Below are 24,040 nucleotides of genomic sequence, written 5' to 3'. Positions count from 1 at the left end.
CCTTGCAACCATGCTTCTCTGGAACTCAAGAACTCTGATGTGCTGCCAACAGAGCCCTAAAAGTCACATCTTTTGATACATCCTTGACAAGGGACAGAATCCCGTCCAGTCCTGGGTTCCAACTAGTCCAGTATAGTTTTGGATCATTTGTGGGCCCTTCCCGGGCTCACAACAATGACCGGAACCGTTCAATTTTTAGCGCTCGTCGAGAACATTGACGACGCCAAAAATCACGTTGATCTGATATTGTTTGATATTATTTCGAAATGCATTAAGTTCGTAAGAAAAAAAGTGTGCTAACACTGGGTTGCAACCCATTTGGCACAATGCATTTCGAAATAATATCAAATGATATCGGATCGACGTGATTTTTGGCGTCGTCAATGTTCTTGACGAGCTCTTAAAAACGAACGGTTCCAATCATTGTTGTGGGCCCAAGAAGGAGCCACAAATAATCCAAACTGGACAGGAAAGATGGGAAGAAATTGGACAGGATACGACCATTAGGTTCAAGCTTTTTTCTCTTGCAGGGCACGTAGGTGAATTGCGAGCACAAACCAGAATTGAAAACCCAAATTTCCAATTGAGTCTGGACTCCAATGTGAAAACTCAAGTCACAAATAGTTAATCAGAATGCAGAAAGGTCCAAATTTTTGTAAAATAACAACCATCTAAAAGAAAATAAATAAAGTAATCCCGATAAGATGAAATTTCTAAACCATGAACACTGCTGCTACTAAATATCCCTCAATTCTTTCCTAACTTTGCTCCCACCTTTTCACTACGTTTTGAGCAATCCCCTGTGGGTTAACAATACCTTATAAAAGGACTTAAATCAATAGAGGCTAAACCCGAAAAACTGGCTTATGATGATAGCAAGTCCAAGAGCAATGGCTACAATGGAGGAAGCCCATGTCAGCTTCTCAGTAATTCTAGGTACCCTTTCTTTCAATGCCTGACTACACGAGCCTATAAACACGGTATAGCTTCCCATCGCAACAACAGTCCCAACCAAGAACATACCTAGAAATGCTGCCCCCGCCAAGCGAGAAGGCAAAGCAAGTGCAGGCAGTACCATCATCAATGCGTCCGGTTGCAAACCATGCACAATACCTGTCGCAAAAGTCGCAAACCCTATTTTCTTCTTCTTTTCGGTTTTGGGGTTATCAAGGGTTTCATAGACACTGACATCGCACTCGCCGTTTTCTAAGGCAACACAAGGGGCAGGGACCTCTGAAGCCTCCTTTATTCCCATAGCACCAATAACAAGTAGAGTAAATCCCACAACTCTTGTGCCCCATGTTCTGATGATTTCGATATGGAGTCGATCTTTTAGTACTAGAAAGAGTAAGCCAAAAATGACTTGGCCAGCGTCATGACCACAACCCCATAATGCTCCAACGGCAGCACTTTCGAGTCGAGTGCGTCCAATTGAGAGTGGCGCCAATGCGGCGAGGTGGTCAGGGCCTGATAGCGTGTGTAAGCAACCAGCGAAGAAACCAGTCCAAGCGCTACTGAGTAGTTCAGTGCGGATAAGTCTTTGCCCTGCTGCAACTGCAGTTGGAGCCCCCGTCTTGGTTGCGGTTTGGAAGGTGGCCAAAGCTGGCGACACTATGACTGGATGGATTAATATCATAATGAGAGCTGAGAGTAGTGCAATTGTTCCAGCAGCAACTGCCTGAAACATTTAAGGAAACAGAAAATACTTCACCAGAATATAACGGAAATGAATATCATTTTTATACAAACTGTGAGAACGTATACAAGTGTATATAGATGTGCACGTGTATGCCTATGACCCTTCACATATAAAGTGCACCAATGACGAACAGACAAAATGCCAAGTAGACTGCAGGATGAAAGTTTCTCAACAAAACCAAAAAGAGGAAGAAGAGAGAAGGAAAAGGTTCAGTTGTCCACACTCTTCCTAGTAGCTTATCAATTTCATATTACAATGAACAATTTCAAGATCCTGGTTATGATCAAAGCCATCGGATATAAAAAAAGATAGTAATAACCACAATCATCAAGAATCACTGTATCTTTTCCAAGCTATGACACCTTGCTCCCAAAATGTGCTGCACCAATAGAGCAAACTAGTGCAAAGCTTGGCAGGAATCTTGGTGTCTGTACACTTGGTATGAACATGCTACTAGTCGGATAAGGTGCAGAAAACAAAGACAGCTCCACAACATTAAGAGAAATCCGAGATAGTATAGATGCAATTCGGGAAATAGCCCCTTTTTCTGGCATCATTTAGAATGCTGTAAAGCCATAAGCCTATAAGCACCAGTAAAACTAACTAGCACACTTCTATCTATGTTCATTTTCTGAAAGAACCATCAGTTGTTCTGCCATGAAAGATACACCCAACTTTACATAATGATGACGCTAAGTGCTAGGTAAGCAAAGTACCGGCTTTTCACGTGCGGCAGACAATAGGTGTAATAATGATTTATGTGAATTGAAGGATATCATACCACAAAAATAACAAAGAGGGAATCCCTCTCTTGATTGAAGCAATTCACCTTTCGATTGTTATTTCAAGAACGAGACACTGGACACTTAGAACCCAATTGCGTATCTATGTGCCTCTGAAAAAAGTTTCAACTATCTGGATCTAAAACTACAGGAAACAGATTGGCACCTTTGATACTGAATGTCGCAAAATATAACTCAGACACGCACAAACCTATCAACTTATTCAAATTTCCCTATAAGGCGAATAAAAGAGCACGGACTAAGGCTGTGGGAGGGGATACAATTTCCCAAGTTTGGCAGGAGCCGAGGTGCTTAAGAGAGATTAGAGCTCAATGGCAGAAAAAAATCACGACACCTATCCCTAAGCTATGGAGCACGGGTACCGGTACGCGGTACGGGTACGGGTACGGGAAACGGCAAAACCCCAAAAAAGTAGGGTATGGGTACGGCGGGGGTACGGCGACTAGATATATAATTTTTTTCTATTTTTTTATTGCTTTAAATGAAATATAAACCCATTTTACCAACAAAATGTAAGATAGATAAAAGTTCGAAGTTCATATATCAAGTTCAACGTGCCTAGATCAAAGCTAGACGAGTTCCTTGTTCCTTACATACCAACAGTACTTACAAACATTGACTCAGTGTAAACGTGTATGTGTATATAAAAGAGAGAGAACTTACGTCTTCTGTTCCGATTTGGAGCCCTAGACCGCTGCCTCTCTCAGTGACTCATAAACGTGTATGTGTATATAAAAGACAAAAAAATTACACAATAAGCCCATATTTTATAATTATTTACAAAAAAATCCCTGAAATTTTGAAAAAAAAATCATTTTGGGCTAAAACGTACCCATGCCGTACCCAAAATTATCAAAAGTACCCGATCAGATTTTGCCGTACCCATGCCGTACCCGGTACGTTTTTGCCGTACCGGCGCCGTACCCGTACCCGGTACGGGTACGGCGACATTTCTGAAGTACCCGTGCTTCATAGTCCCTAAGTAACCGCCTAATTGACTGGCCTTTTCTCAGTAAAATTTATACAGTAGTCATGCCAACCTAACTCCAAGTTATAATAAAATGGAGAAAGTGGTACCCCTTTTTGACATTTCAAAGTCACCTAAGAACCCTGCCTTTATCTACAGCATTCAACCACAAAATACAGTAAGCCCTATTGAAACTAAACTTTAAATGCAAACCAGCTCTACTGATACACATTTTTGGTGATAATACATGCTCAAAAGAAACGACAGCTAAGGACATGAAGATATAAATCCACTCTAACAAATGAAAGGATCCCTTCTACTCTATTTTCCACCCCTTAAAATGAAACTGTAAAAACTTGCAAATAAGATTGCTTCCGTTGAACGAAATCATAACAAATTTTTTTTTTTTGATAGGCAAATCATAACAACTTACAGACACTTAGAGGACGTATAGGCAATTAGCAATCATGCAGCTCCTCATAATCCAAACCCAAAGTCAACACGGAAGGCACTCAGTAATTAGCAATCATGCAGCTCCCCATAACACACTTCCAATTGACCATGCGCAAAGAGGGGTTGGTTTTAGAGACCCAAAGCGAACACAGTCACAATAATCAGCAAGTAGAAGGAGAACATGGAATATATTGCTTACTACAGAATGACTAATTCACCAAATTGAAAGAGGAGCTCCTATAGTTTTATGCTGGCAAAGATCTCGGTTGCTCCTTCCTGATATTGGTTGAAGTCATGGATCAAGAGTTCGTTTTTTTGCCCCGTGCCCACTCAAATCAAAAGAGCCATAAACCTAAAATGCTCAAACATATATTTGGCACAATTACCAACAATGTATATCCACTCCTTGGAATAACAATTGATGCATAACTTGTCTACTCATAATCAAAGTAAAATTTCCAGAATATACTGCACAAAAAAGCCACTATTTATTAGCTTGCCCGTCGGTTATCACACACCAAAAGAACATTAATAAATCAATCAACGACCCGCAAACTTTAGCATTTGAAAACCAATGTTCTAAAAATCTCTGGGCGTTGTCGGGCGGAAAAGGGGCGCCTAGCGCCTAGGCGGGGATTAGCTGCTAACTAGTCAGCAGCCAAACCTATTGAATTGTACACTGATGAAAACTATTGAATTGTACTAACAAATACTCAACGGAATAAATCACCCCAAAAAGACAGCACAAATTCTCAAAATTCCCAAATTCCAAGTAACCACTAATCAGAATACGCCACCAACAAAACGCTAACAAAAAAAAAAAACCCACGTCCAATCGCATAAAGTTCATACCTTTCGTGGCCCAAAAGACCTTTCCACGATTTTCTTGACCAAATGGCGTGTAGGCTTCGACCCATTTTGCAAATCCACTGGTGGAAAAGACGAGGCAGATGAACATTTGGTAGGGTATTTATCGGGTACTCTATTAGGGATCGTTAGAAGGGACGAACGACGAGATGGGTCATCGTGTTTGTGGAAAAGCGAGGCGACTCGCAGTGACTCGGCCGGAAGACGGAGTCTTGCAGCGTCGATTCGGCCGAGTTGAGGGAGGTGATGAGTAGAGGGTTTTGGAGAGAATTTAGAGTAGATAAGCCTCTCCATTCTCTCTTTCTCCCTCTCTGGGATTTTCCGTGACCAAAGAGGCTCAAAGGCGTATTTGTTTGTTAAGGAGAAGAATCAAGAGAGAGAGGGGGGGTGGAAATCAGAATCAGGATAGAGCTACGTATCTGCAATTAAACACTTGTTTTGTTTTTATAGGAGAGTACTACGTAGTATAGTTGATAGGAGTATTTTTTGGAAAATAAATTTAATTAGAGCATTTTAAGTATTTAATCAATTTGTTAGTATTTAGTATTTTGTTTCAAATTTTGTGGAGTGGATGGAAAACATGTCGGAGTGGAAGGCGAAATGGGTAGTTAATTTATTAAGTGGGTAGAGTATTATTTACTTTTTGATCGGCAAGTGGGAAGTTAATTACTAATTTATATATAAGGATAAGATAATTGGTTAGAGTTACTTTTTACTGGAGTGGGTAGTTAATTTGTAAGTGGGGATATTAGGAGAAGTTATTCAGAGATTGATCTTTATTTTATGTTAGTTCAAAGATGAAAAACAATATGTATTTTATTCTCAATGTCATGCAAATGAAATTAATAAGTGAAAATAAAAAAAGGTACTGTAATAAGTTTACCTTAAACTTTTTTCACTTTCTTAATTTTATCACTTTCATTTCTTTCGTTTGCCTTCAATCCCACAAGATGGCTCCGTTCCAGGATACATTCTTAAAAAATAAGTACTTATTTTACATTTTCAAACTCAAAAATAATATAAATAAAAAATAAATTTTTAATTTTTTTGTACCGTTCAAAAGATCTTAATGATATATATCAAATAAGATACATATTGTTAGAAAAATTATTTGTATAAATATATTATTTTTGAGCTTGAAATTGTCTTCTTAAAAAATAAATACTTATTTTGAGTTCTGAAACGGGCTCTAAGATTTAACGGATTCGAATTCCGATCGGATTTGAGCTATTTCAAATTCTAGTCCTATCAAATTCGGTCCATTAATAGCTTAGTTGTATATAGTTGGCTCACAAAAGAAGTTGATTCTCTCTTTTGAGAAGTTTGAGGAAACTCGTGGCTTGATTCTGCCCACAATAATACTCCTAGCTGTCACGTCTCCTTCTTACAAGGCTTTGGGAGTGAAGAGTTAGTTGGTTTGGTCAATTCTTCAATAATAATCTTTATTATAGGCATTGCCCCTTATTCAGTTTTTTTAGTAAACAACAATCGACCAAGGCCTTAATCAAGTGCAATAAGTATTTGCAGTTTAGTAGTTCCAAATGATCAAATACCTAGAGTTCAAATGATCGTCAGATCGAGTTTTCTCGTGGAGATTTTTCAGTCATTAATTTCAAAATATTTAAATTAAGTTCAATCGGACTCAATTTGAGGGGCATGGAGATATTGAGACATAACATAATTGTGTATGACTTAATAAAAGTCAAGAATAGTGTACTACTATTATTTATTGGTGGGGTGAGAAAATGGGGGAGAAAAAAAAGTCCACTCAGTTTGGAATAAAAAGTAGGTATAGTTGGTGGCCTTGTCCACATTTGGCCTTTCTCCCTACTACATGATCATATTCTATTTGGACGTTTCGAGAACAGGTGGTTAACTTAATAACATATGATAATCGATTGGGATTATGAGGTGCTTGATCTTATGCATAGATTCCACGTTTTAAAAACAAGGAGACAAAAACAAAAGATTACAAAAAAAAAACGAGAAACAGCTCAGTGTTTTTGAGTTATCGCCACGTGGGTGTGTTCGGTTCACATTGAAGTAGGGTGCAAAACAAAATATTTGTACCCCGTGTGTTTGTCTATTTTTACTTGCAGTCGACGAATCGACTAAGAGTTGTTGAGTGTGCTGGAAATGTGGGTGTTTGTGATGGTGGAGTTTGGTTCCTTGCCGTATTTCAGAACTTCTTTGCAAGCAAACTGAATGAAGTGAAATGGAGATGAAAGAAGAACAACAAAATGGACTTTATTATTGCTCGGTGTAGAAGTCAATCGACTATGAGAACACAATCGAACAGACGGTTAAATTACAAGCTACTCCTAGAGCAAGAAATGTAAAGTACAGATAAAAGTAGAAGCCTTTGGGCGATTGATTGGGAGTTCTAAATGTCTTTTATTCTTGTATTTATAGGTTGTCATCGACTTGAAATTCAAATCATATGGAATTTCCTCCTCCGATTTGAATTAAGTGGCTCCATGCTCCCTATTCTTGCTCCACTATCTGCACGAGGCGGTTACTTCTCCACGATCTCACATGTTCCCAATGTGGTAATTACTCCAACTGCCTGCTTGCATTAATTGTCATGCCCACGATCTGTGTGTGATGCATATTCTGAAACGTGTTCAGTCGAATATCAACCGTCGATAAGTCCACTTGATTTTTCCTTAACAGGCTTCATACTACATTTTCTTTAATCAGTCTAACACGTGTAACGTTTTGACCCAATTGATCATATTAGACTAAATACGAAATTATGGTGTAAACACCGTGCCAATGTGTAATAGAAAATGAGCATGATACACTACTAGGGGCATTAAATAATCTCTCCCAATGAATATTTTTAAAAGAAAGGTTTAAAATTACACACAATTTGCACACACAAAATTAAAAGCACATGCGGGCTTCACAAATAGTGCACTCCCAACGTGTGTGGATTTCATGCATCCATATTAGCAGAGGTGGAACCAAAATTTTCTCAAAGGGGTGCCGAATTTTACCCCATCCCAATGTATACTACAAAATGAGCATGAGATACCACTAGGGGTATTAAATAATCTCTCCTGATGAACATTTTAAAAGAAAAGGTTTAAAATTACACATAATTTGCACACAAAATGAAAAGCACATTCGGACTTCACAAATACTAAACTGACGGTGTGTATGCGGGCTCCATCCATCCATATTAGCAGTGGCGGTGGCTAGGATTTTCTCACAAGGGTGCCAAATTTTAAAAGTTCAAGCATGAAAGAAATAAAATGCAAGACTAGGAATTCGAAAATACATATAAATAATTTTACTTCAAGCTTCACAAAAGCATATATAGATAAAATAAAAGACGAAACAAATTCTTTTACTCTTGTATATACAACCCAACCACCTATCAAAATGGAACTGGATGTCCTTTCAAGTCACAGAAGTCATCTATTATTGCGTTTAATCTAAATTTGAAGATAATTTCCATTTCAATGTACAAAAATAACATAGTAGAAAATCTAAATTTATAAGGTTAGAAACAAAATAAAAGCCCAACTTTAACTTCTTGGTTAGACCCAATATCAAAGCCCAATAGTTTAAGTTTACTTCTAAATTAAAGTTTTAGACGAGGGATTGTTAGAAGAGAAAATCTTTGTTTACAGAACTGTTTACGGAGCTCAATTTTTGGCCGATTCGGATTAAAAATAACAGCAAATTGGTCTACAGTCCATTTTGGACCAGCCCATTTGGATTCTAGCCCAGCTTCTTTTACCTTGCTGGACTTGGTCCATTACATTGTTTAATTTGAAGTCTAAGGTCCTTGAATTTACTATTTTAGCCTTTTGTATTTAAAACTGGGGCCAATTTACATTCCAATCGCCCGCTGTTTTTCAAATGGCGCGTTGAACGCTAGGGCTGGCGATCGTCTCTCTCTCTCTCTGGATCTCTCTCTCGATCTCTCTCTCGTTCTCTCTGGATCTCTCTCTGGATCTCTCTCTCTTGATCTCTATCAGGTACGTCTCTCTCTCTCTCTCTCTCTCTCTCTCTCTCTCTCTCTCGTTGATTTTTTTGCAAGTTATGGTTTAGTTTTGAGTTCGTGCGATTTTGACTCTGTTTTGAGTTTGTGCGTTTTGTAATTGTACTATTTTTTGGAGTTTTGCAAGCTGTCATTGTTCGTTAATGCTGTTTGTTGATTTACTGGCACAATGATCATTTGTGCATTGGGATATTTGTATCTGTTAGTCTTTCTGTGTATCTGTCATGTTGTTTTTTGTTCGTATGCTGTATTTGTATCTGTATCTATCAGCGTGATTTTGTTGGCATGTTTGTATCTGTTAGTCTCTCTGTGTTTCTGCATGTTTATTTTCTGTATCTGTCAGCATGTTCATGTATCTGTGTCCCTTTGTCTTTCTATTTTGTTTGGTATATGCGTTTATATTTGTCCTGTTATACCTTTGTTTTCTATTTGTTTTTGCAGAGTAGGATTACTCTATTTCAATGGCTTCTTCGGTTATATTGATGTGCAAATATGGTGAAGTTACTCTAGTTGTCATGGCTACAAGAGGTTTTGGTTTCAATGATCTGGTGGAAAGCATTCATAAAAAGTGGCAGAATTTGAGTAGTTTTGAGCTTTTTTATGCTGTCGCTGACCATCATAATTGTAGTCTGGACAATGATGAAGACTTTTGTAACATGATTGCATTAGCTGCTGCGTTTGGTGTGACTTGTGTTGATGTATCTGTTGGGGTTATTTCTTCTTCTACCATTGAATGCGGTAAAAGTTTGGGTGAATGTGTTAGGAGTTTTGAATATGGTGAGTGTAGTACTTTTCAAGGAGAGGAAGAAGATCCGCTTGATAAATTTTGTCCTCATCATGAGACAGTGCGTCTTTCAGCCGATTGGGTTAATTTGCTTAAGTGTGTTGGTCAAGAGTTCAGAGATGGTGTAGATGATTTTAAGGCTTGTTTGTCCAAATATGCCGTTGAAATTGGTTTCAAGTATAAATATCTGAAAAATGACAGATCAAGAGTAACGGCCGAGTGCTGTAAGAAGCTGGATGGTTGTACATGGTTAATTCACGCAACTTTAGAAAGATCGAATAATTTTTTTGTTATTAGGGAGTTTCACAAAGAGCACAACTGTATTGGTACGTTTTTTAGTTCAAAAAATCCTCGGATGACCTCAAAAATTATTGCCAAAGAAATTGTTGAGGAGGTTCGTTCGAAGCCATCTTATACACCGATAGAGTGTTTGAAACATTTTGAGGGGCGATATGGTTATTTGATTGGTTATTACCATGCATGGTTAGCAGTTGAGAAAGCAAATAAGGAGCTATTTGGTGATTTTCAATTATCTTTTGACAAACTCCGCTGGTATGCTGAGGAATTAAAGGAGAAAAACCCGGGGACTGTTATGGATGTGGAATATTGCAATGAGACTAATCGGTTTATAAGGTTTTTCCTGGCATTTGATGCATGCATTAAAGGCTTCAACTATTGTCGTCCTATTTTGGCTGTTGATGGTACCTTTTTGAAGGGGAGATACAAAGGGACGCTTCTCTCAGCTATAGGAAAGGATGCTGATCAAGGTTAGTTACTATTTTTTGTTGCTTGTTGTATCTGTTAGTCTCTTGATATCTCTGTCAGCATGTTCGTGTATCTGTTGACATGTTGGTTTTATTGGTATATCTGTGTATCTGTTTCTTTGTTTTGGTATATCTGTTGTTGATGCAGTTGATAATGTATTTTGTTGTTTGCTTTTGTTGAAGGATTAGGTTTTGTTGGTATATTTGTCTCTTTGTTTTGGTATATCTGTTGTTCAAACAGTTGATAATCTTTTTTTTGTTGTTGCTTGTTTTATCTCTTAGTCTCTTGGTATCTCTGTCAGCATGTTCGTGTATCTTTTGTTGATTTTGTTGTATCTCTTAGTCTTTTGACATATTGGTTTTGTTGATATATCTGTGTATCTGTCTTTTTGTTTGGTATATCTGTTGTTGATATTGTTTTTTGTTGTTGCCTTTTGTTGGAGTAGGATTATTTCCTCTTGCTATCGGTGTTGTTGACTCTGAGACAGAGGCAAATTGGCAATGGTTTTTGGAGAAGCTGTCGACAGTTATTACGTGTTCTCGGCCTCTTACATTCTTTACGGATCGTCACTCTGGTCTTGTAAAGTACGTGCCTACAGTTTTCCCAACTGGTTATCACTCCTACTGCTTGCAGCATTTGAAGGGAAACCTTAGGGATAAGCTTTCAGGTCGACTCTCGAATGGGTTTAGGGAGAAAGTAGTCAATCTTTTCAATGATTGCGCACATGTTCCTACTGTGATAACTTTTGCCAAGGCTCTTGAAGAGCTATGTACTGTTGGTGGAGCGAGTGCAAAGAATTTTGTTGAGTCATTTCTGCTTGAGAGATGGGCAAACTTGTACTTTGAAGGTAGACGATATGGTGAAATGACTTCAAATGCAGCTGAGTCATTTAACAACCAGATTCTTAAATTCCGTCATTTGCCAATATGTGAGTTGGTTGATAAGGTAAGGGTGCTAATCATGGAGTAGATGTGTAACAGGAGACTACTATCAAACAAGTGGAGCAGCTATGTTTGTCCTGTAATGGAGAAAAAGTTGATTGACCGTTTCAATAAAGGTCGAACTTGGCATGTGGCAGCAGCAAACGATGATATTTTTGAGGTTTTTTCTCAGCCAACTGTTGTGGTTGATCTTAAGAAAAGGACATGCACGTGCTGTCGTTGGCAACTTCATCTTTTTCCATGTGTGCATGCTGTTACAGTTATTCAAAAGACAGAAAAGCAAATGTACGATTATATTGATCCCTATTATACCATCGAGGCTTTTCAATTGTCGTATGAAGGTACTATAAACCCGGTCCCCACTCTTGGAGCTCCGGTGATCACGAAAGAATCTGCCATCATTCTTCCTCCTAAAACGAGGAGGCCACGTGGGAGGCCAAAAGTTGGGAGAATCCGATCAAGGGGTGAGAAAGTAAGGCAAATGTTGTGCGGGAGGTGTGGAAAGTTAGGCAAACACAACAGAAGGACTTGCAAAGAGGCCGTTGATTGATGATTCTTTAATTGCTATTCTTACGTTTTATAGATATACTTTGTAATTGACTTTCATTTGGATATAAATTGAGGTGGTTCATTTACTGCAGTCATTTTGTGTATCTAATTGAATGTTGGTATAACCGTATCTGTTTTAAAAAGGTATATTGGTATATGTGTATCTTTTTTATGTTGGTGTATCTGTTTGTCTTTATGTTGGTATATTGGTGTATCTATATGTGTATGTCGGTATATCTGTTGGTGGTATGTCTGTATCTGTTGGTGCGTTAGTGTATCTGAAAGATTTCCCTCAAACCATACATATGATTTTCATCATTGTCCAGAATGCACTTTGTAATTGACTTTCATTTGGGTATATCTGTTGGTGGTATGTCTTGCTTGGATGCCTAGTGAGAATAATTGTACAAATGAAAAACGAGAGATATAAATCTACTTCAGTAAAGATCATAACCATTGTGGTCCAATTGTTTGGACAACAAAAAATATGTACAACCATTGGTATGGAAAATTCCAATTGTTTGGAGCCGAGTATATGCCTAAATTGCCAATCCATGCATTAGCTGCTTGCTTTTCCATTCTTCTGTTGACCATGTTCTGGGCTTGTCATTACATGTACAGACTAATTCTACTTCATATCCCTTGTCGTCCGGTTTGAGGATAACAGTTTACCACCGGACACCAAAAAAATATGTACAACCCTTGGTATGGACAAAAAAACTTTAATTCTTGAGCAAAAGTATATTCCTAATCTGCCATTTCTTGCATTAGCTGGTTGCTTTTCCATTCTTCTATTGACCATGTTCTGGGCTTGTTATTCAAGAATATATGGACCAATTCAGCTCTGAATTTTTTCAGATTTTCCACAGTGAGATACGTTGGGACGGGCTTCTGTTCTTCAAGTTGTTTAATGATATAGCACACAATTATTCCACAATCAACCTTGTAGAATTCATAGAAAGTAGGTCGAAGAAGAGAAGAGTTTAGAAACACGACAACGGTGACAGATACAGGGACAGATACACCAACATAAAAATAACAGAAGCTTACGATCCAGGTTGTTGCTGAGGTGCATCATCAATGGAGCTTATTGGAGCACTGAGTGTGTTGGTTGGAAACAGTGTTGGTTTAGGTGTAGAAATGAGTTCAAAACTTGGTGGTTTACTAAGAGTCAACTTCCTCATTTGCTCTTCCACGTACTCTTTCTATAATTTGTAAAAAATAGCAATTTTTTTTAACTGTTATGATTGAGGGATGGACTACCAAATTAAAGGTAAAGTTATGTACCACAATGGAGGCATCTGTCAAGTAAGGATCCTTCTTTTTCTTGGGCTTTGTCAAAGAATTGTAGTGCATCCATTGTTGCTTGGAAGTATCGTAGACCAGAAGAGTCCAATGGTCAGGAGCTTTCACTTTTCTGCCTCCCATTGAATTCATCGAGAATATGAGATATTTGTAGAATGCAACACCATTTATGTCGATAACTTTGTCTAGTTCTTTCAGCTTTTCGTTGATTAAGTTTGTTCTTGCATCAGCTTTTTCTTTGATTAGTGTCTGTCAAAAAAGAATGTATTTCATATATTATCAGATATTGGGATAACATATATCTGTTCTCAGTTGACAAAGATGGAATACTAAACAGTTTGCATACCCAACAGGTGGATGTAATGTAGAAGCAGTTCCCCTGTGTTTTTGCTGTCTTTTCTTCTTGTCTTTCCAAAATGTAAGTGAGCCCATCAATGCACTGCAATAGTTATGTCTTGATGTTAAATTTGAAGTTGATAAAAAATAGATGTACCCATAGACCTACATGGTTCCAAAGTACTAAACATATGTACCAAATATGCTTAAAATAGATATACCAAGTGTACTAATAGATATGTTGTTCCAAACAAACCTGTATTGTTCCAAACTACAAAAACTACCAAATAGATGTTCCAAACATGCTTAAAAACAGATATACCAAGTGTACTAACAGATACAAACCTATATTGTTGCAAACTACAAAAACTATCAAACAGATGTAACAAACATGCTTAAAAGAGATATACCAAGTGTACTAAAAGATATAGATATACTAACAGACCAGCATTGCTTCAAACTACAACAATCGAACTGATTTACCAACATGCAGATATACAAAACCAACTTAGAAACCAGCCGATATACAAACGTATTAACAGACACACTCACATAAATCAGATACAAGTAAAAATAGTTTCTTTTGTGTTACCGTGTTTCCAATATCACCCTCGTTCAACAGATTCAGGACGTCTTCGATTGTAACTGTATCATTGTTGACTGGGTTGTGCCAGACGAAAGATCTGCGATTGCCAGAAGAAAAGATGTATTAAATGGAATGAAATTTGTGAATTTTACTCGATACAAATCTAGCTTTGCTGATTTCACTTACTTTTTGTCTTCTTTCTCAAATTCATAAATTGTATCTAGTAGATCCATATCTTCCTCCGAAATGTAATTGAATAGCTTTGTCATTTCAAATGCAGAATTGCTTTTCTTTCTTTCCTTCTGGTTCCTATTATAGTAGATGAACCCTTCCTCCATCTTCACTGTTCTGTCATCTTTGCCCTTCAGATCTTTTACCATTGACGACGGGTCAATATTATCTTGTTCTCTCTTCCTTTTCTTTTCTTCTTTCCTTTCTCCTTCCTGAGTGTCTTTGAAGAGTTGGGAGATTGTTTTGTCAATGACTTCGTCAGACAAAATTTCATCATGCAATCCAGTTGCTATCTCAACTCTTTCGCTGATAGTTTGATCAACTTCTCCTTTCTTGCTCTGCTCCTCTTCTTGCCTTTTCTCTTTGTCTTCTTCTTTGTCCTGACAAAGTGAATTAGGCAATTATGATTTATGTGTGTAACTAATGTACAGATACATATATGACAAGGCATACAGATATACCAAAACACTAACAGATACAGATAAAACTAAACAAATACCAACAGATATACAAACAGATATAGCAACATACTTATGAAGAGATGTTTTTCTTACGTGGTATTCTTGTGTAACCATATGGGTTACCATGTCATCTAGGCCATCTTCGACACTTGCTTTGTCTTTTTCAGATTTTTCAAGTTTTTCCTCTAATAAGTCATTGCTGACGTAGAAACCTCCTATCTCAACCTCCTTTTGCACAATTTCTTCCTGCAGGATACCCTTTTCAACGTGTACCGTCCTGACTTCTGTTTCATAGTCAAACATTTGCTCAGCGGCGTCTTCATACGGAACATGGTCCCTTTCAAGTTCAGCTATTTTTTGTTGCAAAGTTTGAATTACTCTGTCCTTTTCCTTCGATTCTTCTTTCAACCTGTCAATTTCTTTGAGTAGGTCAGAAATTAGGTTGTTGGTATCATTGTTAGTCTCCTCAACCCCCTCGTCCTTCTCAGATTTCGATCCATCGTCGTCCAAGCTGCACTCCCGAGCATCATCATCCTTCACATCATTCTTATTTTCAATTTGTTCAAGAAAATGCAACAACTTTTTCTCTTTCTCGTTGATGGGCTCCAATTCTGCATCCTTTACCATTTCTGGATTAAGAGATTCCAATGGTGTTCGTGCCAATGCTTCTGGTAAATCACTCATATCCCACTTCATAAACCTTGGACAATTGTCTTTTGATTGTTGCACATTCATTATGCTTGTATGCTCGCAGAGCCAATACTGCATTCAAGCAAAGTAGCTATCACCATAGAATTCTAATATAAAGCAGATACAGGTATAGAAAACAGATACAAATATAAAACAGATACAAATACAGATACCAATATAAAACAGATACAGATACACAGATAAAACGGATACACATATACGGATATACCAATATAAAATAGATACAGATATAGTAACAAACATGACATTAAACTACAAAAATAGAAGAGATATTCACCAGTAGTCCAAGTACACATCCACCAACAGTTGTTGGATTTGTATGCTTTGTATCAAGCTCTTTGACCAAGTGCTCTATAATGAATGTTGACCATGCATATGTTGTGGATGTGTTGAGATCGTCAATGAATGGATAGTAAGCCCAGCTTAATTTTGGTTATGAGAGTGGGACAAAGATTGTCGCGAGAACCAACATCATTAGCACACGTGCGATGTCCTGCGCACTTTGAGTAGAATCTTTTGTAAAAGCTTTTCTCAAGAATATCTTCATCCTTGAAACTAACATTTCCTTTTGTTTTTTGAAGACTCTGTCGAGAAAATCTGAATTTGGCCTTCTCGGGTTCCCCTGGAGGTGTATTTTGATTGGTCCAGATTTGATTCCAAAGATAAGTGTCAAATCTTTGACACTTATCTTAACTAATTTGCCACCAAGATCAAAGTATCCCTCCCCTTTGTACTTTTCGACCAACTTCAATGTAATTTCATCGCTTTTCTTCACGAAAAGTTCATTAATTTCCGGTTTGGTCATTGCAAACAAGAGATTTGCAAAAGGGGTTTTTTTGATCTCACGAACTTGGAAAGGAGTGAATTTTCTGCGTTTCAGAAGCCGTACAAGGCTGACGAGATTAGACCTGCAGGAGATTTTGTACAGATGAGATAATGTTATACAGATAAACCAATATAAAACAGATACACCAGTAATGTAACAGAGAAACCAACATAAAACAGATTCATCAATATAAAAACAGATACACCAATAATGGAATAGATACAGAGAAACCAATATAAAACAGATGAACCAATATAAAAACAGATACACCAGTAATGTAACAGATACATATAAACTAACATAAAACAGATGCACCAATATAAAAACAGATACCTGTATTGGCAGCTCTCTTTTTTGATCTCAACAACATCTTCGTTCTCCTCTTTCTCCTTTTTTCTTTCTTGTTTTTTTACCCTTTTGTTAGGAAGACGTGGGCTAGACTTCTTCCTTTTTCTCTTGACCTTGACGAACTTGACGTTCTCCTCATCTTCCTCAACATATTCCTTGTCTTCCTCCTCGTCTTCCTCTTTTTCTTTCTCATCTTCCTCCTCGTCTTTCTCAACACCATCCTCGTCTTCCTCATTTTCCTCTTTGTCTTCCTCAACATCTTCCTGCTTGTCTTCTTCATCATCTTCCTCTAAGACTACCACATCATCTTCTTCCTTGTTTCTAGTCTTCTTGTTTCTGTTTGATTTTCGAACATGCTTCTTTTTTATTTCAATCGTCGGTTCAATTTTTTTTGACATCCTTGTCGTTCTTATTTCTCTTTTGGTAAGAGATCTTGTTATTCTCCTCGATTGAGTACCTTTAACAGGTGATTTCTGTGAAGCCCTCCTTTTATGCGGCGATTCAATGTCATTCTTCTCCTGTTCAGTTTCCTTTATCTGTGTTTCATCATCATCATCATCATCTTCCTTTTGATCTGTTGTTTTCTTTACAGCATTTGAAGGTGAGTTCTTTCTTGCTCGCATCTTAAATCTTACTTTTTTTGCCTCTAACAGTCTAGTCTGTTCTACTACATCTTCCTGTTCAGAATAAAAAACACAAATCCAAAATAAATATACCAACACAAAACAACAGATATACAAAGTGTACTAACAGATACAGAGATACCAACACATGGATCCAAACAACCAAACAGATATACCAAATATGCTTAAAAAGAGATATACCAACTGTACTAACAGATATAGACCTAAAACAGACCTACATTGTTCCAAACTACAAAAACTACAGAACAGATGTACAAAACATGCTTAACACAGATATACCGAGTGTACAAACAGATACAGACCTACAAACAGACCTACATTATTCCAAACTACAGGGTAATAAGTAGGATATCGAAGACATATTAGTTTGCACTTCGTTCTTTAGGATCCATGACTTTGTGAACATAAACTCTGAAAGAAGGTTCTCAAAAGAAACTAAAAACTTACAAAATACGCTAATACAGGCACAACGATATACATAGAAGACAGTTAGTATACCAAACAACAACAACAGATGTACCAAATGTACTAACAGATACAGACCTACAAACAGACCTACATTGTTCGAAACTACAGAATAGATGTACCAAAATAATGTCAAAAAGCAAACAGATACCAGCACAAAACAAACAGATGTACCAACTCGTTCATAATGAACTCAACAATAACGATGATGAACTCAACAAACAGATGTACCAAATCGAACAGATTTACCAATATGCATTCAGATACAGACATGAAATCTTAAGTTAGAAGGGAAGACAATAATGAACTTAACAACAACGATGATGAACTCAACCATGACGATGAGAAATGAAAACGAGAAAATGCGATACAGACATGAAACCCTAAGATGAAGAAGACAATGATGAACTCGATCAAGAGGATGAGAAGTAAAAACAAGGTCGATTAACTCACCGGACGTTCCATTAGTGATCGATCGATGGAAATGAAAACGATCTGCTGATTCTTTGTCGATTCTCTCTTTGCCTTCTCGTTTCCACAGACGTTTGGCGTACAGTGAGCTCACGTGTTTGTTTATTGTAATTTTTGGGCTCGCGTGAGGGCTCGCGTGACGTAAGGGTTTTTTTTGTAAATTCTGGACACAATGTCCTTTAAACTCTAAGAGTAAATATTTATGTCCTTATTATAGTTAAAAACCTTATAGTATGTCCTCCTACTCAATTTACCCTAAAAATAATCTATTGATGGTAATAGATTAGTTGAGTCCCAAGTTTGATGGGACACAACTCAACTGAGAGCGCGACGTGATCTTGGGAGAGATAGAAGAGGCGGTTCGAGGGCAAACAGAGGAAGCTATTTTCGACCATTTGCACGCAGCAGCTTTCCGGCACGCTCCGTTGGGAAGAACCATCGCTGGGCCTGCTCAAAATATCAAGACTATCACTAGAGATAACATTCAGGAGTACATATTAAGGCACCACGGTACGCCCAGAATGGTGATTGCTGCTTCCGGAGCTGTGAAGCACGAGAACCTTGTTGAGCAAGTTAGAAAACTGTTTGTCAAATTGTCTACGGATCCAACCACGGCATCTGAGTTAGTTGCTAAAGAACCGGCATTTTTTTCGGGTTCCAAGGTCAGGATATAGTCGATGATGATGCGCCTTTCAGACAATTTGCTGTCGCTTTCAACGGAGCTTCTTCAAAGGATCCGGATTCCATTGCTTTGATGGTTGGAATGTCAGCATAACAATGCAGGCGCTAGGGTTCCGAGCTTGCACGAGTTGGCATAAATGGGATAGCTGATCGAGAGCATGATGATATTCAGCGAAAACTATAAGGACGCTGGTCTTTTCGGCGTTTATGCCGTTGCTAAGCCAGATCCCTTGGGCAATTTGGCATATGAAATTATGTACGAGATGAGCAAGTTATGTTATCGAGTCTCGGAAGATGATGTTGCGTGCGCTCGTATCAAGGTGAAATGTTCTCTGCTGCTTCGGTTGGATGGAACCACTCCTGTTGCCGAAGATATCGCTCGGCAGCTACTCGCATATGGCCGAAGAATCACATTCGCAGAATGGTTTGCAAGGATTGATGCCATAGACGCCGGACGCTGGCACTGCCAAACGTGTTTGCAAACCGTTTTATATTTGACCAGGATGTTGCTGTCTCTGCCATGGGGCCAGTACAACGTTTACCTGATTACAACTGGTTCAAACGCTCGACACAGTGGATTCGTTATTAGGTCCTTTGGGGTGGTTGTCTTCTACTATCTTTGTTTTCCCCTCCCCAGGGAAACATGAACTCATAATCCTAAAGCAGAATAACTAACGAATTGCAAACTAGTTTTGCAAGAGAAGTGCCAGAAATCTGAATTTTTGCCATTCAAACGGTTGACGAGGCCTTAGAAGTTGAAGGTGTAAAAATGTACAATGTAGCCCACAAGGGTCTGCTCCTGACTCCTGAAGGTGAATGCAGCAATAGTGAGGTTGTGTTGAAAAGTAAGCTTGATGTACAAGAACGTTTTGGGAACTGTTGGTTTGGAGGTGATAAGATTCTAAGGCAAGTGGAGAAGATTTAGTCAAAGATTAGATTCGAGAGAAGAAAAACGTGGAGCACTATTTCTTATTAGGCTTGAAGACTTTCAAACTTCCGTGATAGATTTTGAGATTTGCAAAATAAATGAGAGATTATCTCATCTTTGTTTTTATTATTGTTCTGCCTATAAATTGGCTTGTAATCCATATTGTAAAAGTATAAGTATGAGAGTTGAGAGAGAGGAAAAGACAGAGAGAAGTATGCACAGTGTTCGGTTCCGCATTTGGAGTTTTTATTTCATAAAGTTGTTTTTGAATGCCAAAAAGATGTGGGGCCAAAAAGAGTTTTTCAAGGCCGGTAAAGCCAATTTTTTTGTTTTTATTTAAAAAAAATTTGATTTCGATCATAATTTTTTATTTTTTAGATTCCTCTCGTCATGATGATGCAATAATCCCCAAAAAAATTGACAAAAAACTAACAAATATGAAAAAAAATAAGCCACTTGGCTTATTTAGCCGAACGGAGCCTAAGTCTTAGTCAGGGGTCCCACTTTTTTTTTTAAATAACTCATCCAATCACATATTTTTATATTTTAACTCAAAAATTTCAATAAAAAATTGTGAACCAAATACAGCGATGATAGCTTTGTATAATTAGTGAAGCATTATCAATAAAATTGTGCTTACTATTGTGTGAGAAATCTCCTCCTCCCATCAGTGATAACTATCGCTTCCGATTTCCAACAGGTTCTAGAAGGGGAAACACAGACAGCAACTTCCGGTGACTGGATCAGAACTGAATCGAGTAAGAGCTTTCCTTTAGGCATGACTATCAATTATGACGCTTTTATGCTCCGTTTGTTTTGAAGTAAAATAGTTTGCAGATAAAATGATCGCAGAAAAGTATTATTTTCCATTTTGCATGTTTTCTGGGGTTTGGTTCACGTACTTGTGAAAATATTTTAAGCAAGATATTCAGAGCTGTTTTTGTACATCTGCAACGGAATGAACGAATGGGCTTAACTTTAGTCTTTTCGGTCCCAATTCTAGGGCAATTAGCCCATAAGAACACATGCACGGCTAGGCAAGAATTTGCTGAGCTTATACAATTTGCTTCTGATGTCACCTGTAATGATGTGTGAAAATTTGACTTAACGGGGATTTAGAACATGTCGTTTTGGGACGTATGATGAAAGTTATCCTTCTGTGAAAATTTTTAACTAAACTTTTTTGCAACATAACATTTGAATTGATCAGGCACACAGTTTGGAAAAATATTTAGGGCAGAACGAATGGAGCCGTGTGGTTACAGAAACGTAGCTTCTGTCAACTCCACATTGCTATGGATGCATTGAGCGGAGCATGCCAAAAATACGCAGCGTAAGGACCCTTCTTCATTGTTGTGGTTGTCATTGCCATTACCATCTTCGGTAACTATTAGGAAGGTCAGGCAGTGGAAAATAGGGTAGAAGTCCCAATCGGTACGTACAATGCCAAAGCAAACAGAACATTTGGCCAGTCAAGTGAAACAAGACGGGTTGAAGTCGTAGATACATTTTCTTGGAGGCCCTGATAAGAGCTTGAAGCTGCACAGGAGGAGCTTCCAAACGCCCCTTGGACAATTTGTTCCGTGCAAAGTCGTTGGCATGTACTACGGCGAAGGAGCCTACCCAATACAGGCTGCTGCAAGCCGCCATGGGATCAATGTTAAGTCCAGACCAAAGCCCCGTAGGAGCAGAATCGTGAGCCGTCAGTGGTGGCAAACCAAGTTCCTCTGGGCTCCCGTTGAATAATACCTCCCAGCGCTGGTCGGCCAGATGAAAGGCGAACCCACCAGAACCTTTTTTTTTGGGAGAATCCGTGGACGTAATAAATGCTCCCGTAGTCGCAAGGCAAAAGCAGGCTGGGGGCTGAGGTAGGGGTGTCCACACATTGATCAGCCCCCTTGGGTTCAAGAAACTCTGCCCACAGATCATCATCAGGACGACCATCAGGACGACAGCCGCCTCCAAAAACAAAGAGCTTCCCATTGAAGCTAACCATTTTGAAAAATGTTCTGCTTTTCAAAACCAATGCATAGATGTTTGCCCGTTCGTCAACTTTCTAACTCTGAAATTAGTCGTGGTGGGTGCAAGTTGGCCGAGACATCCAGTTATAAAAAAAATGGCTACCATACTATGTCATACGGCTATCATATTTTTGCCGGTTTTTTGTTTAGATTGTAAGCAATTGGCGTCCTAGTGTCATGTTCCCGTTTATTTTCCAAATTTAACATGTCTCAACAATTGCTTCAATATCCATAATTTTTTCTTATAACTGCCTGGTTTGGAGGATCTTCTTTGTGGTGATCTGGCCAAAGAAATGATTGAAGAAGACGGGGCAATTTTCCAGATTTTTTGGTCAATTTGGAAGGCAAGGAATGTCTTCGTTTTCAGGGGGAAAATTCCAATTCCAGAAGAAGTTATTGAGCAAGCAAGTAGAGGTAATTCAGATTATCTCAGTGCGGTTTTATCCAAAAATCCAATGGTCCCGAGGGGGGTTTCTCAGGTGGAACGGTGGGTTTCCCCACCTCCATCTTCTCTTAATTGCGATGGAGCGCATAATTCCTCTTGCAGCCTAGTTGCCTTTGGCGTTGTTGTCAGAGATCACAGTGGATCTGCTCAGGTTTGGCGGTATGGTCAAGTAAAGGTGTCTTCTGCTCTTGCTATCGAGGCATGGGCTTTGAGAATTGCTTGTGGCTTGGCAATGGAATATAACTTCCCTTCTGTTATTTTGGAATCGGACTGTAAAATCCTTATTGAGATGATTTCTGGGTCAAGCTCTCTAGGCTGCTGGGAGATTCAGGCAATTGTGGAAGACATAAAATCGTGGGCAAGGGATAGGCAGTGGCCTTTTGTTTGCGGCAATCGCTCGAAGAACAAGGCGGCTCATTGGATTGCTACTAGTTGTCTAGATAGGAAAATTACTTCAAGTACAGGTTGTATTCCGCCCGAGTTAGATTCTATCTTACGTAAGGACTCTCGTTAATTTTGTTATGATCAGTGACACAAGGACTATCGTTCTTCAAGCACGGGAGGGATCTAGAGACAATAACTTTGCCAATATTTTTGACACTAAATCCCAGCCATTGATTTGGATGGCTGGGATTAAAAGTAAAAAGGACACACTCTCTCTCTTGCCCCAATTTCTCACGTGGTATTCTTTCTCTCAACCGTTCTCTCAGTTCTCTCTCTCTACGCTGCCCCCACGGAAACTCCCACCGTCGACGACTGTTGACCTTCCGGCCTCCGGCGAGAAATCAAATCTGCTTGAGTGCTCTGGATTTTCGGCAACTATCTCTCTCTCACGCCTTTCTGAAAATCCCCAATCCAAGCCCTAATTCTTGGTGATTTCTTGTTTCAAATAGAAGGATACGGTGCACAAAAATTTATGTTTGAAGGATATGGAGGCTGATAATTTTTTTTTTTTTGAAAGATAAGCTGTGTTGGTTTCTGAAAGCACACTACTTGTGAAAATCTGGTGTATAGTTTTTTTCATTTATAACTTGGGCCTCGTAATGAAAATCATATGCTAGTTTACCAATTTCTTGTTTAACTAGGTCCTCGCATTTATGTTGTTCCTTGTTCTTGTCATCCTTAAGGATGCCTCCGATGTAAAAAAAATTTCAATGCTGGATAAGGGTGCTTCGTTTATTTTGAGTTTTATTTTTGTTCCTATCATTGCACATAAGTAATAATGTAGTTTATTGGCATATGGTGTACTTTATTAGGGTTTCCTTGAAAGCAATAATCTACTTTATTAGCATATGGTGTAGCTTATTGGGATTACATTAAAAGTAATAATTCAGTTTGTTAGCACATGATGTAGTTTATTGGGATTATATTAAAAAACTTTATTGGGATAACATTGAAAGCAATACTTTATTGGCAGTGTGTGCTCAATGGAAGAATCTCTAGGCAAAGTTTACAAGATATACAAATATGGATATCTATTCATTGCGTTGGTGTCATCATCATTCCATGAGAAGATTGATGCTGAGTTTTTTCACGAATTAAACTTCATTTTTATGGAGAGGGGCTGTTACTTCAAAAGCTCTACTGGAAGCCCACGACAACTAGAAGTAGGTATCAGCCATCCATCCCCTCGACTATCCCGCTCGCACACTCGACTAGACATGGGACAACTCGCCTGCTCGCCTATGAATGATGCTCTAACCTCCGAGAACTTCCTGAACCTGCTTCAGCTTCAGCTAGT

The 24,040-nt window shown here is 38.4% G+C and overlaps 3 protein-coding genes, 1 long non-coding RNA gene and 1 pseudogene across 4 annotated transcripts; 3 read left to right on the top strand and 2 right to left on the bottom strand.

Moving 5' to 3' along the window:
- Positions 1-602: 602 nt before the first annotated feature.
- LOC131325284 (chloroplast protein FOR GROWTH AND FERTILITY 2-like) lies at positions 603-5,206 on the bottom strand. Its single transcript, XM_058357467.1, has 2 exons — positions 4,775-5,206; positions 603-1,678 (listed from the first exon to the last, which is right to left on the bottom strand). Exons 1-2 carry the CDS (start codon positions 5,081-5,083, stop codon positions 836-838), a joined length of 1,152 nt encoding a protein of 383 aa, XP_058213450.1. The 5' UTR covers positions 5,084-5,206; the 3' UTR covers positions 603-835.
- Positions 2,242-4,760, bottom strand: LOC131325285 (uncharacterized). The gene is made up of 2 exons (XR_009199642.1): positions 3,490-4,760; positions 2,242-2,847 (listed from the first exon to the last, which is right to left on the bottom strand). It is a non-coding gene; the product is annotated as an uncharacterized LOC131325285 (long non-coding RNA).
- A 4,056-nt stretch (positions 5,207-9,262) lies between the features above and the next one.
- On the top strand, positions 9,263-11,319 carry LOC131327508 (uncharacterized). The gene is made up of 2 exons (XM_058360669.1): positions 9,263-10,352; positions 10,796-11,319. Exons 1-2 carry the CDS (start codon positions 9,263-9,265, stop codon positions 11,317-11,319), a joined length of 1,614 nt encoding a protein of 537 aa, XP_058216652.1.
- A 6,822-nt stretch (positions 11,320-18,141) lies between these two features.
- On the top strand, positions 18,142-19,494 carry LOC131327507 (probable mitochondrial-processing peptidase subunit beta, mitochondrial; annotated as a pseudogene).
- Positions 19,495-22,147: 2,653 nt separating this feature from the next.
- Positions 22,148-22,813, top strand: LOC131327506 (uncharacterized). Its single transcript, XM_058360668.1, has one exon. It carries the CDS (start codon positions 22,148-22,150, stop codon positions 22,811-22,813), a length of 666 nt encoding a protein of 221 aa, XP_058216651.1.
- Positions 22,814-24,040: the final 1,227 nt, after the last annotated feature.

The sequence above is a fragment of the Rhododendron vialii genome, chromosome 5a (assembly GCF_030253575.1).
Source record: "Rhododendron vialii isolate Sample 1 chromosome 5a, ASM3025357v1".
Taxonomy (NCBI): domain Eukaryota; kingdom Viridiplantae; phylum Streptophyta; class Magnoliopsida; order Ericales; family Ericaceae; genus Rhododendron; species Rhododendron vialii.
Note: the sequence above shows the minus strand (reverse complement) of the source record. Positions and strands in the feature narration are given on the sequence as shown.